The following is an 18,679-nucleotide window of genomic DNA, read 5'->3' as shown; positions in this document are numbered from 1 at the left end:
CCGTCCTTTTTCGTCACGTTATTCCATCCTTGTTCCCCATTATTTTCTCATCGGGACCGTCGATTCACAATCCAACGGTTCAGATCAAATTACTAATTGTTCTTTGCTTTCTCAAAACAAAAATCTCGTGAAAGCGAATTTTGATCTAAAAACAAATCAACGGTCCAATTTTAATTCTAAGATTTAACGGCTAAGATCAAAAGAGTAGCTGATCTCGATTTTTTCTCTTGTTCCTATTTATACATGCAGGAATTTTTCTTTTCATTCACCCTTTTTCCTCTCTTTGCTTCGTCAATCTGGTTAGTATTTTCTGTTATCCCTTTTCAATTCTTGTGTTATCTACATTCAGATTATATGGTTTTTGAGGGGGTTAGCTTTATACACATTTGTTTTCTTTGGTCAGGAATGGAAGAGTTATTTCTGTTTTTTTTATTTCCATTTTGGATTTCTGCTTCAATTTTTATGGTAATGGGCAGTGACAGATCTACATGGGTGTTCGTGGTTCAGACGAACTCAATAACTTTTTCGTAGACCCTGTATTTGTACTAATTAATTAATTAAATATATATGTATATTAATTTGTGAACTAAAACCCCAAACTCTTAATCTTGGCTCCGCCTCTGGTGGTAATAGGGGAGTTTAGGATTATATATTTTGCTGTTTAGTCAATTTTTTCATGTTTCAGGTCTAATGACATTTATCTATGTTTATGCTTTGCATGGTGTGAGGGGTTTTGTCTCCAGGTGTTTTTTAGGTGATAATATGTAGTACTAGTTGGAAGGACCAGAAATTGTACAAATTTCTGAGATGAAGGGCCTGATTTTTGTTATTCTCTGGCATTTATTTTTGAATTTATGCTGAATTGGGTACGGAACTTGGGATAGAATGGATATAGAGGAATCATATAACTGCACCCAGCTTTTCGAATTGAGGCTTAATTGATTTATCTATTTTCAGCTGCTGCTGTTAGTACTTAGCATTTTCCTATAATTTTTGTGCCTAAACCATGAGTTTGCAAGTGATTAGTTTGCTGAAATGTCATGATTTAGGAGGTTTTGATGGTTTATTAAGAAGAAGAATTTATTTATTTATTTGTCTTGGTTGAATGTTATGATAGTGTTTTTTTCTTGATTGATTGGCTAAAATGAATAATGATTTAAAATCTAATAGGTCAATATGGGAGCAAAAATATTTCTTGTTGCCCTGTTTCTCTCAGCACTGTTATTTCCATTAGCCTCCTCATCAAATGATGGCTATGTTAGAATTGGGTTGAAAAAAATGAAATTTGATCATAACAACCGACTTGCTGCACGCCTTGAGTCCAAGGAGGGGGACCTTCTGAGGCCGTCTATTAGGAAGTATAACTTCCGTGGTAAACTTGGGGACTCTGAGGATACAGACATTGTAGCACTGAAGAACTATATGGATGCTCAATACTTTGGGGAGATTGGTGTAGGCACTCCACCTCAAAAATTCACTGTAATCTTTGACACTGGTAGCTCGAATTTGTGGGTGCCATCATCCAAGTGCTATTTCTCTGTAAGCTTCTGTACATGGTTATGATACAAAGCATAGTAATGAATGCTAACATTAGCCATGCATCCATCTTGAATCTGATGATTGTCTATCTTGTTGCAGGTTCCCTGTTTCTTTCATGCCAAATACAAATCAAGCCTATCAAGTACTTATAAGAAGAATGGTATGTTATTTTACCTTTTTGTATATGGATGCAAATACTTTCTTACGGTCATTTGCTAGCTTGTTGCTGTGTGAAACATATGCTGCCTTCTAATGCCAGTTATTGAATGCTGCTAACTTTAGAATATGTGCCTTCTTGTTCAATATGGAATATGGTGGGGTGTACAGGGTTTTCTCTCAGAGGGCCATAGGTTTATCTCCCTGTACCCACCTTTCTTATTGTCCTTGTGTGATTCTCACGGTGCATCAAGGAATTCTCTTGGAAAGGTTAAATGATGAGTGTATGTCTCAGACTGTTGGGACATAAATGGAGGCTGTTTATTTTGTATTTCTCAGTACATACCATGGTTGGATTTTGCAAAGAACATTAATGCCAGTGTGATCAAAGGTGAAAAGCGCAAAAAAGCTCTAAGGTCAGTTGGTGCTTTAAGCGCGAAGTGCAAATAAAGCATGGGCTTTAATGATAAAAAGTGCAAAGGGAGAAAAAATACAAATATATGTATGTATATATATATATATATATGTCTTTAGTCCAAGACTAATGATTATAAACATGAATGACCAAAGAAATTGAAAAAAAAATTATGATAAAGTGAAATATCAATTGTATAGTGTCACTTCTTCAAAAGAAGCTCATTGGCAAGGAAAAGTTTGCCTTAAAATCTTGAATACGACAACAGAAGTGCACATAAAGCGAGGCGAAGCGCTCAACACATTTTGAGCCTCACTTTAGGGCTTAAGCGCGCCTTTGACAACACTGATAAATGCTCTCTCTGCGGTGAGCTTTTTGGTGTCTAGTTGTGATTCTAACCTCTGGTTCTTTCTGTATGGATGGAAGATCTTACTTCTTCCTTATTAACTAGGTTTTGCATCTGTGTCTTTGCAAGTTTTTCTCATAAAAAATAATTGCATAAAGAACTAGTTATTGTTGCATTTGTGTTCTATCACAATTCCATTAGCAGTTCATATATCGATCTGATACAGCCTATAGCAGTTGACTAGGTTTACTAGATGTGTTAATTTGCTCCTACCTTGTGAATAATATAATCGATCTTGTCAAATGTTTCCAAAATACCTTATTTTGCATTGTATTTCCTGGGATATAGTCCGTGATAATTCGTCAATTTGGCATACAGGGGAGTCTGCTGCAATTCAGTATGGTAGTGGAGCTATTTCTGGATTCTTCAGTGAGGATAATGTGAAAGTTGGTGATCTTGTGGTAACAGATCAGGTAACTACAATCACCCCTCACTTGCTTTAAATTGTCTTGAAGTATAAATCTCATATCTCAAGGTGTTAATGTATTAGGAATTTATTGAGGCAACCCGAGAACCAAGCGTCACATTTTTGGTAGCCAAATTTGATGGTATATTGGGTCTTGGATTCCAGGAGATTTCTGTTGGAAATGCTGTTCCAGTTTGGTACGTGGATGATGCTTTGTTTCCTCTCTTTCTTTCCCATAGACCAAATTCATGCTCTACACCGTTTCTTTTCCCAGATGTTGCTTAACGCGTTAAGGACTAAATTTTCATGAATGTAGGATATGCTGGATGTCTCTTTTTGGTTAAATTCACTTTGATAATTAACCTGGGCAGCATCTTCTGTCTTTTCCAGGTACAACATGGTCAAACAGGGCCTTATCAAGGAGCCTGTCTTCTCATTTTGGCTCAACCGAAACACAGAGGAAGAGCAAGGGGGAGAAATCGTGTTTGGTGGTGTTGATCCTAATCACTTTAAGGGAGAAATCACTTATGCCCCAGTCACGAGGAAAGGTTATTGGCAGGTGGGTTATTCCATCAATTGGATACTGTCTGCATGTTCATGTTTTGCATAACTGCTATCTTATCTTAGTAATATGATTGGCAGTTTGACATGGGTGATGTTCTGATCGATGGTAAAGCTACCGGTATGTTTTGCTTCTGTACCTTTTGAATTGGATTGCCAAATTAGGGGCTATTGCTGAAAGTCAGTCTCTACCTGGATATAGAATCTGCACTTCATTTGAGTTTTCTAACATGAACAATTATGTAGGATACTGTAAAAGTGGGTGCTCTGCTATAGCAGATTCAGGGACTTCTCTCTTGGCTGGTCCAACGGTAATATATATAGCCCTCACTTTGGAACATTAAACAAGTCAATATTTTTTGTTAGTATTATTTTCTTAATTGTTTCCACCATCACTACCAGGAATTGCATTGTCGATTTCCTTTTTTCTCTGAACCTTCCACAGCTTGTTCCACAACAAAAGTGATGTATTCCTAAGATTCATGAGTTAATAACAAGAAGTTCATATCTGTGTTGTGTTTTAATTTTTCATTCACATAGAGGATAGTACTGAAATTGATTATGTCTTTGGATATACCATCTTTTAGCTTTATTAGCTGGGTTGGGCAAAGTTCTGTAAATCTTCTTATTTCTTTGGCTTGTTCTGTTTAATGGCCAAAGCTGCCACAGTAGGTACTGTTGTTTTTTGCTTCTTGCTGATGGTCTTGCTTTTATGATATTTTCAATGAGTGTGATGCTTCTTATTTTGCCTTCATCGTTCTCTCTATTTATTTGTTTACGCTTCTTCTATTTGAGAAGAAAATTACCCAACTTGAAAACTGTAGCCAGTTTTATCTTGTTAANTACTGAAATTGATTATGTCTTTGGATATACCATCTTTTAGCTTTATTAGCTGAGCAGGGCCAAGTTCTGTAAATCTTCTTATTTCTTTGGCTTGTTCTGTTTAATGGCCAAAGCTGCCACAGTAGGTACTGTTGTTTTTTGCTTCTTGCTGATGGTCTTGCTTTTATGATATTTTAAATGAGTGTGATGCTTCTTATTTTGCCTTCATCGTTCTCTCTATTTATTGTTTACGCTTCTTCTATTTGAGAAGAAAATTACCCAACTTGTAAACTGTTGCCAGTTTTATCTTGTTAACTTTATGAATGTCATCAATATAATCTAAGGAGAAAAATCTGCAATTGTTTGTCTCGGCAATTGTACACCTGAAATGCTTCCAAGGCTGAGCAGTCTCAAAACATCCCTTTTCTTGCAGACTGTAATTACTATGATAAATCAAGCTATTGGAGCCTCTGGAGTTGCAAGCCAACAATGCAAAGCTGTAATTCAGCAGTACGGGCAAACAATCATGGATTTGCTGTTAGCAGAGGTGAGCATTCAACTGTTTCACTGCAGTTTCATTTGTTTGATGTGCAATTACTGCAGAATAGCAGTTGGTATCTATTTGTCTTTCCCGATTATCTCATTGGTCAGTTTTTAAGTAGGCACATCCAAAGAAGGTCTGCTCACAGGTTGGAGTATGCACTTTTGATGGAACTCACGGAGTTAGGTAAATCTTCAGGCTCTATCTGCCCTGCGGGGACCATATAGTGCATTAGTTAATCCATCATGTTGATATAAATGCTGGATCTTTCTGTGGCCTTCTTCTGCAGTATGGGAATTGAGAGTGTTGTGAATGAGAAAGCTGGCAGATCAGCAGGACCACACGATGGTATGTGCTCTGCTTGTGAAATGGCAGTCATATGGATGGAGAATCAACTGAGACAAAACCAGACTCAAGATCGCATATTGGACTATGTGAACGAGGTAAAAAGTCCTGTCGCTATAATTTTCTCCTTTTGTTCGATACAGATTGCTGACTGACTGATAGCTTTGCGAGCATCTCCCAAGCCCAATGGGAGAATCAGCTGTTGACTGTGGCAAGCTTTCTTCCATGCCTACAGTCTCCTTCACAATTGGTGGCAAAGTGTTTGACCTCTCCCCCAATGAGGTATGCTTTAAAATGGTTTTTAACTGTAATACTTAGCTATGCCTCTCTAGAGCAACATTTGTCAAACATGAAAGGAAAAAAAACAAGAAGTACTTCTATATTTGAGATTGTGAGTAGTTGGATTTTTACGTCAATTTACATATCATATTTTCCAACTTGGATATCTAAGAAAATCTGCATATGATCTTTGTGCTTTGTAAAGGTACTTGTTGTTTTTGTGGAAGTATATTACTGGACAACCTTGCTAAGGCATACAGCTTGAGAGAAGGTCCAAGGAATCCAGACTAGATGCTGTCTTCCTACACACACACACACACACCTCACCCCCTCACCACCCCATAACAAAAAGTTAGGTCAGATTCAGCATAGAACTAATCTTTCAAAGAAGAAAACTCATCAAGTGCACACCAAATCACTTGATCAAATTCGATTTTTTTTCTAAATTTGTTTGTTGTATGGTTTAGTAAAGAGGGTGAGCTTTGAATAATTTAGGGTAGACCTTATCTTACAAAAAAAAAGGAGTTCAGGTACTACACAAAATCACTATGTCCATATGCAACTTTTCTTTACCAGACCACCTCTCCCGAGTCTTCCCTGTCCTTCCAATGAATATTTTCCAACATTAAATGTGTAAAGTTGCAAGTCGATGTGTGGATCCTTTTCAGATTGTTCCAGTTGTGTTCCTTTTAACTTGCTGTCTTAGATATGAATGTATGTACTGATTTTGGATTCTTTTCCTGCTATCAGTACATACTCAAGGTTGGCGAGGGTGATAAAGCACAATGTATTAGTGGTTTCATTGGCTTGGATATTCCTCCTCCCCGTGGACCTCTCTGGTAAATTTATCTTCATATGTTTTCTCTTTCGAAGCTTATAAATAGCCAACGATCCTTTTAATGCTGTACTGTCTATGGTTACAGGATCTTGGGTGATATTTTCATGGGTCGATATCACACCGTCTTCGATTATGGCAAACTCAGAGTTGGATTTGCTGAAGCAGCTTAATGTAACTAATGCCTCTACATTCACCCCTCTTAAATATATAGAGAGAGATATAACAAATGGGATTGAATGTATGAACACTCCAAGGCGTTAGAAAAACCATACTTGTAAATATTTGCCTTTTCTCTTCGACTGCGTGATGTAGCACTGCTACTATATACTGTGTGTTTTACTGATATTTGTGAAGAGAGCTTAAAATTACTTCATCAATTGTTCCTTGTGTGTGCAAGAATAATATAAGTTCATTTTCTTTCTCTAATTTAGCTACAGAAATCAGTTAAAGATTGTATCATCTTTAAGGCCGGTGTGTTTGGTATGGAAGAAAACATTTTCTGAAATGACTTTATTTTCTGATTATTTTCATGTTGGACTGGTCATTTCTCTAAGAAAATGAGTTCCCTAATGAAAATATGATTTTAGGATAATATTTTGTGTTTGTGTATTGAACACAGTATACTTTTCGTGGAAAAAACATTTCCAATCATATCGAACACACTCTAAGATTTCATAATCATTTAGGACTAGGTCGCTGTAAACTGAATATGAAGAACAAGGTCATCTGACTTTTGAAGTTGTGTTTGATAGGCATGCTCAAAATGATGATAGCAGTTGAGTGCTGTAAGACCAAATTAGTTGCACCTTGCCACTGAGAGGAACTGTTTGAATGTTGTCCATGTGAATTGTAACTTGTTCTGCCTCCACGACCTCGTTCTCATCCATATCTTCCACCAGAGAGTTTTTAATGCTAAGGTCTAATTGAAATTAATCGTCAACTATAGTCTTGGATTGCCTAAATTGACAGTTAATTTAGGACAACTTTTTTGAGCTAAAGTGATAATAGTTAAAATAAGATGGGAGGGAGAATTCAACAAGAATGGGCAAAAGTGCATTTAAAGGAACCCTTTAACAAAGCTACAGAAATGTCATCACCAAATTTACGCCTACTTTCTGGAAAGCCGTCTTAGTGGACGAAGTTGGCAACGACGGATCACATTTCCTGATGATAGAGTATACTATACTATATGTTGAAAGAAGAAAATTCTAGTATTCATAATGTTTAAACCCCTTTTGCATCGCAGAATTCTTTACGACATGAAGACTATGATAGAGAAAAATGAAAAAACACTCTCAGAGCTTGTCATCCAGCTTTTGAGCAGGGACGTTACGACAAAATCATCATATAAATTGCAGGTCTTTTCACACGGCTGGGACATGGTTCTTTATGAAACCTTCTTGCTATCAGAACGTGACAATGTACGATCCAGTGATTGCAATTGAGAACGAAGATTTTGGTTTTCCTCAAGTAAGCGGTCATATTCAAGAAGAAATCCCTCTGACTGCTTTTTTAGAGCACCTGCATTGGCTTCAGCACTGCTTGCTTCTTTGGCCTTCTCCTCCAGTTCTAACTCCAGCTGCCTAATTTTTTCACGCAATGCACTTGCCTCTCCCTCCAAAGTTTTGATCTCCTCTGAAACTCCACTCTTTCCATCCTCAAAGGCTCTGTTTTGCTTTTTCACAGCTTCCATGGTCTTCCTCCTTATACTAAGTTCTCTTATATAATGATGTAGTTTATCAATCATAAAGGCGAGGAAGAGGGAGAATCCTGCACACAAGGTTAATTGTGAAATCCAAAAGTCAAACAACACCAAAAGAAACTGGGAACAAAAGACAGGGATAAAGTGCAATACATCTCCCTCAAATCAGATGTCTTTCTAGACACTAAAAAAAGCCTAGAAGGTTACATGCCATACAATTGCCAGCATTAATCCATAAATACAAAGCAAATTCTCTAGTAAATAACTTTAAGTTTACTATAAGACCAGGCTGTAGATAAACCTCAAAAGGAAAACATATCAAGTTGATTGCAAGTGAGAAAGAACTTGTGAACCACATTTTACAAATACTTACTAATACACAGCTAAATATACTTAGCATTACAAATATGGGAAAAAGAGAGTATCACTTGCTAGCTCCTTTTACATGCCATAGCAGTAAAAGTGGAAACATAGCCATCATTAGTAACATTTATGCATCACTGTGACAAGATGACTTGAAAAGAATCAATAGCTTGCACAAAACTATGTCCATGCAGGACTGTTCTTCCAATTTCTCTATCTTTGATCCATGAGCATTTCCCTTGAATGATTTTTTTTTAATAACCAATAAATCCACAAAAGCCAGTGGCACACGGTTTCAATTCAATGACTAATGGGCTTGCCCCTCTACCCTTCCCCACTTAAATACCAAACTTCAGTCGGCGGCAGGTTCAAACCCATGACATGTTCCTAACCCACACACTATACGTTACGTTCTTACCACTAGATCAAAGCCCTATTAGCCCATTTCCTTGAGATTCTTCCTAGTCTTAACTTCTATTCCTTTTGATTGAAAAAACTTCCAAAATCAAACCAAGGGAAGAATCGAGCAATACTCTTATCTGTTAAACGCCCATATAACCACTCCACAGTGACATAACTCTCTTTATGGGCATCACTCTAAAAGGGGGCTAGCAGCAGCACGGATCTATGTAGAAGGGTGGGGGTGCCACACCACCTGAAAGCCTCAGTTTAGACTTTGTATGAATACGTGTATAAGAAATAGAATAACTAATGATTGTGCCACCAGGAGAACTGATAGACCGAAAGGTCCAGTGGTGGAGGGTCAAGTTTTATTCTCAAGGACTTGTGTTTGATTCCTATCTGGTGCACTTCACAAAACATTTTTAGTAAGCTGCATTTAGGACATACATCAATATGATATATTAATTATAGAACTTTTTAACTTAATCTTTGTTGATCTTTGTTCTTTTATGAAATTTTGACGACTTGAGTTTTCTTCTCTTTATTTTAACCATAAAAGATAAATAATTTCCCTCTTCTAAGTTGTATGCCATGTGCCAAATTATCATAATTATTACATTTTTCCATTCAGTCATTTGTCTATATAAATAAAAAGAAAACTAACAACACAAACCGAAACCCAAAGTTGGTCAAACAGACCAAATGTTTACTCTATTTGGATAGAGTAAATAGCAACATGCCTACGTTCAAGATAGTGTGCAACCAGAACCTCCAAGTTCTAGATCTGCCTCTGCTGGCAATAACAAGGGAGAACAAGGCTAGGAGGACAACGTAGTTCATCTAGACAGTAAGCACAAATGTGACTTCACAGATGCAAGTTTCAGAACTATCTCAGTGACAATGCCCTGATTCAAGAATCTGGCAGAATGCCTATTGAAACATCTCAACTAAAAGTAAAACTCTAGCTTGGAAATAAACAGCCAGAAAGACCAACACCAGGCCATGACATGTTTGAATGTGTACCTTTTACTTCCTTCTCATAAGAGTTGAATAATCTGTTAATTAGAACAGTAGAAGGCAGAGTAGTGGCGGCGAGAACATAAAAGTAGATTGAATTTGTGGTTCGACTCAAATCATCCATTCTCATATCGAGTAGTTGCTAAATGCTCACTTAAGAACAAATTAAAGACATTGTATTGAATGAAAATTAAATTGCCTTTCCAAAGAACCCTTGGAATGTCTTTGTAAAGAATTAATAAAATAAATTATGGTATACGAACGTATAACATATAATTAAATACAAAAACCAACAGATGAGGCTATCACAGATATAGATTAACCCCTCCCCCAAAAGGAAAAATGAAAAAAAGAATCAAAGTGAAGGAGAATGGTTGAGATGCAGACAGTAAGAACAGATCAAATAGAATTTGATCAAGCAAGTATAATCCATAGATCATTATTTCAGTACACTCTTCTACGGCTAAGATATGAACTTTTGGTCGGAAGTAATTTGTAGAGGAAAGCAGAAAGTAAAGCCAGAGCATATTCACCTAGCCGTTCATATTCAACTGCAGTACCCACATAGTACTCCCTCCATTAAGGTGGTTGCTAGGCAGGGAGTTAAAAATTTGAAGAATAATTTTGACATATAAGCCAAATATATGAAAGTACCAAAGTTATCTTTTAAATGAGTGGTGGTGAGAGTTTTAGATGTCTTTTTATTTTGTCTCCTCGTATAAAGGAAAGAAAATTTTATACAAGTGAGTACTAAGAAATCCTGTCATTAATGGTAAATGGGAATGACAAGCTTATATAGTTTCTAAAAAGAAAAATGAATCATTATTTGGGACAAACTAAAAAAAGGAAAACGGGATAAAGGAAGTGATTTTTTATCTAGTATTCACAATATGCACTGACTGGCCTATAGCCCGATGCCACGGGTGGAGAAAACCATGCATAAGTTTGCAAAGTTGACTGTATAAGGCAAGATCTCCACCACTCCATCCTAACCCAAAGTTTTACCAAAATAAATGAGGTTTCCTCCTTTTTTAAGAGCACTAAAACTATGCATTCTTATTAGTTTTTGTAACACCATTATGCTTAAAGAAGTGAAGATCGAATGATGTTATATAGCAATGGATAATAAGGACAACAACAGTTCTTGTGCAAAAAGAAGTGTGTCACTAGCATCTACAGTTTTTAGCATGCCCCATTCAATCATTAATACACAGATAGTCCTGAACTATTCATAAGTATGTCACTTATCAAGATTCAAGAGTAATAGAACAATGTTTAGCGAGGACTGAATAGAACCACTATCATATAATAAGATTCTCAAAAAGAACTAGAGAATCAAACTTTAATTTGACACTTAAGCTAACAAACCGAAAAGTCAACATTATTCAGATCAATTAGACCTTAATTAGTATAGACTACATACAAAATGAAATAAAAGGTAAAAGCTTCACTGTGAATAAATAAACCATAAAATCTGTAATACCAAGTAAATCACTGATTTTTGCTCATACTTCAGAAGCAGTATACATATGAACAATAATTCAAATCATTTAGTTAAAAAGTTGCAGGGATAAAGGAAGAGAAAGTTTTGCAGTTTATAAATGCAGCAATTCAGACAACAATGCAGCAAAATAGATATACCAGAAAACATAAGGAAAAAAAAAAGTATCTTAGAAGAGGCAATTGAATTTCAAAAAACAGAACAAGAGGAAGGTTCATTGTATAGATAGGTGCATTTCTACATACATTTGTGTGTGTATATTCTTATATATATGTATGTATGTATGTATAGAGTTTTGAGTCTGAGATGGTAGTGCAAGTGAACCCACTGTTTGTATGTCGGAGAGCTGATCCTGCATACAAGCAGTGGATGCACGTGCACAGCATGTGTTAATAAAGCCATTGGTTCATTGCATATAGTGATGAAGCGATGTAAATTTAGGAGTTATAGCTTTATGCATTAAGCCATACGCTTTAGAGAAGCGTACACTTCCAACGCTGATGCAAAAAGTGATCCCAACTAGAGGAGGTCGGTTCTCCAAATCACAATTTTTGAGGAGTTCGATTATATCTTTATGGTATTTTTAATTTTCTGTGAACTGTGTGTTTCACTTCAAAGAAGCATGCACTTTGCTTCACCCCATTTGCTTCAAAGCCCATGAACCTTATAGTTTTTTTTACACCTTTGCCCCATTTGTTTGCATTAAGATTAAGACATTTGAAAATTTGAATGCAAATTTAAATGATTAAGATGTTGTCAATATCTGAATGAGCATAATTTATTTATTTTTAAATATAATAAGTGTATAATTCGAATAAAAAGTAATTAAAATATTAGAAAAAACATAAATTTAATAAAATAAATCATTATTTGATATAAAGAATGTAGATTTATGTTTGCTAGTGATGGTGGTGATAGTTAGTGTTAATGGCTAGTAATGGTGAGTGTGATAAGTGTGATGGTAGAGGTGGTTGATGTAGTAGTGAGTAACGCGATGATGGCGGTTGGTAGTGGCGGTAATGTTAATGGCAATTGTGATGGTGGAGGTAGTTAGTGTTGTAGTGACTGCCGCGATGGTGGCAATTGATAGTGGTGGTTGTGATAGACTGATAGTGGAGTTGGTTGATGTTAGTAGTTGGCCGTGTTGGTAGTGGTGGTGGAGTTGGTTGATGTTGCCAGTTGGCGGTATTGGTAGTGGTGGTTGATGATGGTGTTGGTGGTTGTGCTAAATGTGATGGTGGAGGTGGTTAGTAGAAGGGATTAGTCGCGGTGGTGGTAGCAATTGATAGTGTTGTCGGAGGCGGTGATGGCGGCAATGCATATAATAATGACGGAGGTGGTAGGTGTGGCAGCGAGTGACAAGTGACAATACTGGTTGAGATAGTGGTTGTGATGGCAGAGGTGGTGGATGGTGGTGGTAGTGGTTGAGATGACAAAGGTAGTTGGTGGTGGTTATGAATATAGTGGTGGTGAAAATTATCCATACAAAAATATCTCTGAATTATATTTAGACTTTGTTCACAATGATCAAGATCTATTAGACCAAGTAAGTGTTTAAATTTTAATATAAAAAATGCACTTAATGACCTAAGGTCTAAACCATTCAGATTTAGACCTAAGTACAAACAAATGAGGCCTCAAACTATGTTGTATATGCATACAACAAATTTGAAGGAACATTTGAGAATCTGTATGTACATTGAGAGGACTCTGTACCTACTAACTCCGAATCCGGAATCTACCTCTACTCACACATATTTTATATAAATTTATTCATCTATTTAATAATTAATTAATTAATTTACATCCATAAGTTTCAGAAATACAAGTACTTCCTCTGTCAAATTGTGGCGCTTTTGGATATCAATAGTCTAATTTTTAGTTTTGACCATTAATTCGGACAAGAAATTAAGTTTTTAGAAATAAAATTTACATATTTGAAAAGTATTAAATATTTAAAACACCTTAAGTTTTGACTATCAAATCCAAAGGTGCCGAATAAATTGGAACGGTGCAAATAGTATAATTGGAGGTAGTCTAATCACATCGGATATACAAGTCAATATCAAAACTGGTAAACTAAATTAGAGAGACAGAAGATGAGAGTTCAGTTACCCATAAGAGAAGCTTCTAGAAGATGTTGAGCCAAAAGAATCTGATCAGTTGGAGTAATATCACCACCTTCATCAACCCACCTTGTGTGGATCGATGCAACACTGTAGATGGTAGACATCATAACCACGAAGACAGTTCCAGCAACAGTTTTCACAATGATTGGGCCTCGTCCTCTCTTCACCCGATCAAGCCCCATTATAACAAGTTTCCTTAATGGCGTCTTGAAGACGAAGATGATGATTAATGCCATTTCAGCAAAAATCAAAGTGAAAAGTAACTGAATCATAATTCAAATCGATTTCTACGGATGGATTTCAGAGCAGGAGAGTCAGCTGAGAAGGGCGACCACGACGAAGAAAAGAGAAGAAGAAGAAGAAGAATTTGATTTGGAAAGGTTTTTGCATCTTCAATTGCATTTATGTACAGGGCTCTTAATTACAATCAGGTCCCTCAATATTTTAGAAATGTAAATTTGGTGTTCTTGGTTGGTGTACTGGGTTGGGGGCTTCTTTAGTTACTTCCATTTTCATTTTATTTATTTATTTTAGTAAATTAAGAAGAAAAAATATTATTGATAATAAGTATTATTTATTATTAATTAATTATATAAAGTGTTATTAGTCAAATTTATATTTTTAACATATAATTTATAAGATTAATTTAGTAAAATAAATTCCTAATAGATACTTTTTTTAAATAAGGGAAAAAGGTCTGAAATATATATGAACTTTGACTGAAATTGTTGCAACAATACCAAACTTTGGAAAGGACCTTTTATCCATGCACTAATTAATAGTGTATTTTAAAGGTATGTATGTGCCCACGTGAACATCATAAATATTGAATTATTATAAATAGTAACGTGTCCACGTGGACACATATATACCTTTAAAATACATTTTTAAATAGTGCAGGGGGTAAAAAGGTCATCCATAAAGTTTGGTATCGTAATAGCAATTTCGGCCAAAGTTAGAGTATTTTACAGACCATTTTCCCTTAAAATAAATAGGGGAAATTGTATATAATAGCAAACTATTAATTCAAATTAAATGCTATAANCAATACCAAACTTTGGAAAGGACCTTTTACCCATGCACTAATTAATAGTGTATTTTAAAGGTATGTATGTGCCCACGTGAACATCATAAATATTGCATTATTATAAATAGTAATGTGTCCATGTGGACACATATATACCTTTAAAATACACTTTTTAAATAGTGCAGGGGATAAAAAGGTCCTCCATAAAGTTTGGTATCGTAACAACAATTTCGGCCAAAGTTAGAGTATTTTTGGGACCATTTTCCCTTAAAATAAATATCAAGTCAACATTGGTCAAGTAAAAATAAAATGAAAGGCATAGTTATCATATTTCTCTTTTGATTTTGCATGCTTCTTAAGAAATAAAACAAAAAAAAAGTTGTTTATTAATTTACCCTTATGTCTTTTCAATAAATATTTTCTTTATTTAAAAATAAAATTAAGTTAAACTAGTGTTATTTGAACAATCCTAATATCAATCAATAATCACTTATTTGAACTCTTCAAATTTATAATTTTCATACTAAGTAATTAATATCGGTTCCTTTTTTAAAATACTTAAGGTTTGTTTGGACATGTGATATGAATTCATCATATGAAATCAAATTAATGTGAAGTCTAAGTTTTGTTTGTACATGTAATTGAAGAATTCATAAGTTATGAAAACTATCAAAATTTCTCCAATTCTTATACATCTTACTAAATGAGCAAACCAAAGGTTATAATAAACAAGATATCAGAATATCCTTAGCCACCATATTGATAAATCACTTATCTCATGTTCCTTTTATAAATAAATATTTGTGATTATAAATTTTCAAATTGGTGCACGAAATCTTATAAAGATCTACTATAAGATTATTTTTGTCCTTTTATAAATAGTAGTAACTAGTTGTTTTTGTTTAATATAAATAAAAATGTACATATTACTAACAATATTTTCACGCTAAGCATGAGTTTTTCAAAATTAAAATGACGAATCTTCTTCTTCTTCTTTTCCAAATATAAATTCATGGTCAAGTTTTAGATTTTAAAAACATTTGAAATCATGATTTGAAATCCCAAATCATGTTTATTTTTTTGAGAAAATGAGATTTGTAATCATGATCCCAAATCACATCTGCTAATTTGAAATCATAATTTTATATCGCATGTCTAAATAAAAGTTTAATATTAAAGGCAAAATAACACAAAATTAGTTAATTTTATAAAATAATAATTATTTTGAAATGAAAACTTTTACTAACCTTGCCAATTAAAATGTGACAGCTAGTATAATATAAGCCTAAAGTGACTTGTAAACGAGGCTCATAAATCCTTTGGACATGTGATTGCTTTACTTTTTATGAATAAAAGAAATTAAATTCCTAAAATAAGTAATTTGTTTGTTTGTTCTGATTTGGAATAAATTATATCAAATGATAGAAACTTCCATAAGATTAAAAGTAAACAGCATTTTGTTTTCACATTATTAAACAAATGAGTGAAGAAGTTCAATCGTTCAACAATAGTCAAATTTGTAACGGATTCAAATTTATGGTACTCGAGTTAGAATTGTTGTTCCCCTTCCAAAAGGAAAAATATATTATTTTTTTATACTTGTATAGGAAGAACGTAGCAATGAAGGCTACAAAAAAATAAAATAAGAGAGTATTATTTTATATTATTTTTATTATTAAGTAATTACATAGAATATTAATAGTTAAACTCCACGGCCTATTTTAATGGCTATCTTTTTATAATTTATTAAGTTATTTTTATTTAACAGAAGCAAATTGTTTTTTTTTTTCTTTTTAAATACTCCCTCCATTCAATTATAGTTGTCCATTATACTATTTTGGGATGTCTAACAATATTTGTCCATTTTATGAAATCAATAGATAATTTTACGCTTAGTTCCTAATTCATCTTTACTATTAATTATAGTCATTTTCTTATTATATTTTTTAAGATACTGTATTTATTATACTTAAAGAATAAAATAGTAAAATTATTCTTCTATTTATAATTTCTTAAGAGCGTATAAAGTCAATAATAGAAAAATATTGTTGAAGAGACCAAGATGAAGTAATATTTTCAATCAAAGATAAGTGAATTGAGGATAAGGGGTGTGGAGTATTTATTACCTTAATTTTGTGATAGGCATTTATGCCTTGGGAATATCAATAATAAAATTTCAACAGAGTTTAATGTTTCTACATACTCCAACAGAATTTTTTCTATTGGAGATTTGCTACCATTACAACAAGAAGTCAGATTACAAGTTTCTTTTTTCTTATTTTATTACTTCTCCCGTTTCAATTTATATATCGTTCTTATTAAAAATAAATTTTTTTTAATATTTATCATTTTACAAAATTAATATATAAATAATAATATTTTTTTTTATTTTACCCTGAAAGTTATTATTGGTGTATATACATTTTATTATTAATAAAATATTAAATGCATATGTTAGTGGATATAAATTGTGGTAGAAGATGACTATTGATTCTTGTAACTTATATGACCATTAGTTATTGTAACCCTTGTGGTCATTATTTTGTTATAACTCATATGACCATTAGTTTCTTGTAACTTATTTAATATCTATCATATTTATCTATCCACATTACTTACCCTCATTCTACCTATTGATTATATGAAAGACTTCTTCACCTATAAATAGTGGTGTTTCTGTTGGGTTCGAAAGTGATTAGAGCATCATATGGAAGCTTACAATTGCAAATCATGACATTGATAAATCAGATGACAAAAACTTATACTAAAAAATAAAAATATTATTATATGAAATTTGACCAACTGGCCTACATATTAAAAACTAATAAAAAAACATTAAAATTGTAGAGAGAAAATCTTCCCATAAACAAAAGTCTCTAAACGACTACATTGTGGATGATATTGTTGTTTTGTTACGAAAATAGGGATCTTCAATTCATAGATCTCTAAAAATTTTCTCTAAGGAAAGAATAAACAAAATATGGAAGAAAGATATATTTTCATTTCAAGAAAAGTTGAAGCATTTATGGTAATATTTTGATTTTCCTTCAAGAGAAAAATAAATTTCAAATAAGGTAAGAAAATCAGGGCAAAACCCTAACAGTTTCTTCCTTTGTGAAGATGTCAAGAAAGATGAGAAGTGTGAAATAATGTTAGAGTATGCAGTAGTGAAAGAGAGAGTTGAGACAAAGAAAATATTTTAAGTCTTCAACTATATTCACTATATAAAAGAGAATAATTATATGTTGAAGGAATGTGTTCTTATGTGGAGCTTTGGACTCTTCAATAATCCGAAGTTGTTTGAGTTGTACACGTTGTTGGGCTATTGTATCCTGGAGAGGACAAGTCAAGAGTATTATTGTTGGATCGATGTAAATTATGACACAGTGAGCTTGAATCTCCTTAAAGAGAGCGAGATATCCGCACCTCAACCTAAAGATTTGCTTATTCATTTTTTTCATTTTATTCTCAACTGTAATTTATATTATTTGTGGTATATTACACCAACAATCATTGATCTATGAATTTGATCAACATAGGAAAACTAAATGATTAATTCATGTTTATTGGTCAATTTAATTAATCTATGTTCATTTATTGAAAACTTGACTTCAAGAGAACACTAAATAATAATGCAATAGTAAACTTACCTAATTTTTAAGGAACGTGAAATCTAAAATGGTGACATAGAAAGAAGAACGGGAGTGTAATAACATATGTGATAGTGTAAGAGTAAGATAAGCATATGGTGAAAAAGAAGTATCTGCACCAGCAATGATTGTGGTGGAATGGTAAATACTTTTTCATTCTTAATCAATGGTCTTGGGTTCGAATCTTCTTGAATACGGAATTGTCATTGTTAGTGAAATTCGAATTTAATCGGACTCTAATGTAGATATCGAATACCAAATGAAGAAAAAAAACATCTGGCATAGCTAACTTGTACCTAATTGTGGAACTAATGTGTACACACTAGCTTCCAACTACAATTCATTTTGGCTCATCGAATTGAAAATACTACTGCTGTGACTACTTTACAACTAATATGACTATATATTTTTTCTAATAGACTAGTTAGGCACATAACTAAATATTAAAGACTAGACTGAAATTTGATTTAATACAAGTACAACTATACAAGCTCGATTTTACTTTTACAAAGTTAGATTGCTTTTGGCTTAAGACTCTGTAGGAGGGGCACAAAATTAAATTGAAAATCGAATTGAATCG

At 33.7% G+C, this 18,679-nt stretch overlaps 2 protein-coding genes across 2 annotated transcripts; one reads left to right on the top strand and one right to left on the bottom strand.

Moving 5' to 3' along the window:
- Positions 1 to 227: 227 nt before the first annotated feature.
- On the top strand, positions 228 to 6,734 carry LOC125847609 (aspartic proteinase-like). Its single transcript, XM_049527249.1, has 14 exons — positions 228 to 299; positions 1,171 to 1,539; positions 1,639 to 1,699; positions 2,835 to 2,929; positions 3,007 to 3,119; positions 3,313 to 3,481; positions 3,565 to 3,604; positions 3,730 to 3,794; positions 4,739 to 4,852; positions 4,968 to 5,032; positions 5,136 to 5,289; positions 5,354 to 5,473; positions 6,221 to 6,309; positions 6,394 to 6,734. The coding sequence occupies exons 2-14, from the start codon at positions 1,177 to 1,179 to the stop codon at positions 6,476 to 6,478; spliced, it is 1,533 nt and encodes a 510-aa protein (XP_049383206.1). The 5' UTR covers positions 228 to 299; positions 1,171 to 1,176; the 3' UTR covers positions 6,479 to 6,734.
- Positions 6,735 to 7,339: 605 nt separating this feature from the next.
- LOC125847618 (uncharacterized) lies at positions 7,340 to 13,791 on the bottom strand. Its single transcript, XM_049527259.1, has 2 exons — positions 13,409 to 13,791; positions 7,340 to 8,078 (listed from the first exon to the last, which is right to left on the bottom strand). The coding sequence occupies exons 1-2, from the start codon at positions 13,692 to 13,694 to the stop codon at positions 7,696 to 7,698; spliced, it is 669 nt and encodes a 222-aa protein (XP_049383216.1). The 5' UTR covers positions 13,695 to 13,791; the 3' UTR covers positions 7,340 to 7,695.
- Positions 13,792 to 18,679: the final 4,888 nt, after the last annotated feature.

This window comes from Solanum stenotomum, chromosome 12 (assembly GCF_019186545.1).
Source record: "Solanum stenotomum isolate F172 chromosome 12, ASM1918654v1, whole genome shotgun sequence".
Lineage (NCBI taxonomy): Eukaryota > Viridiplantae > Streptophyta > Magnoliopsida > Solanales > Solanaceae > Solanum > Solanum stenotomum.
The sequence above is the reverse complement of the archived record's forward strand: the minus strand, read 5'-3'. Positions and strand labels throughout refer to the sequence as shown.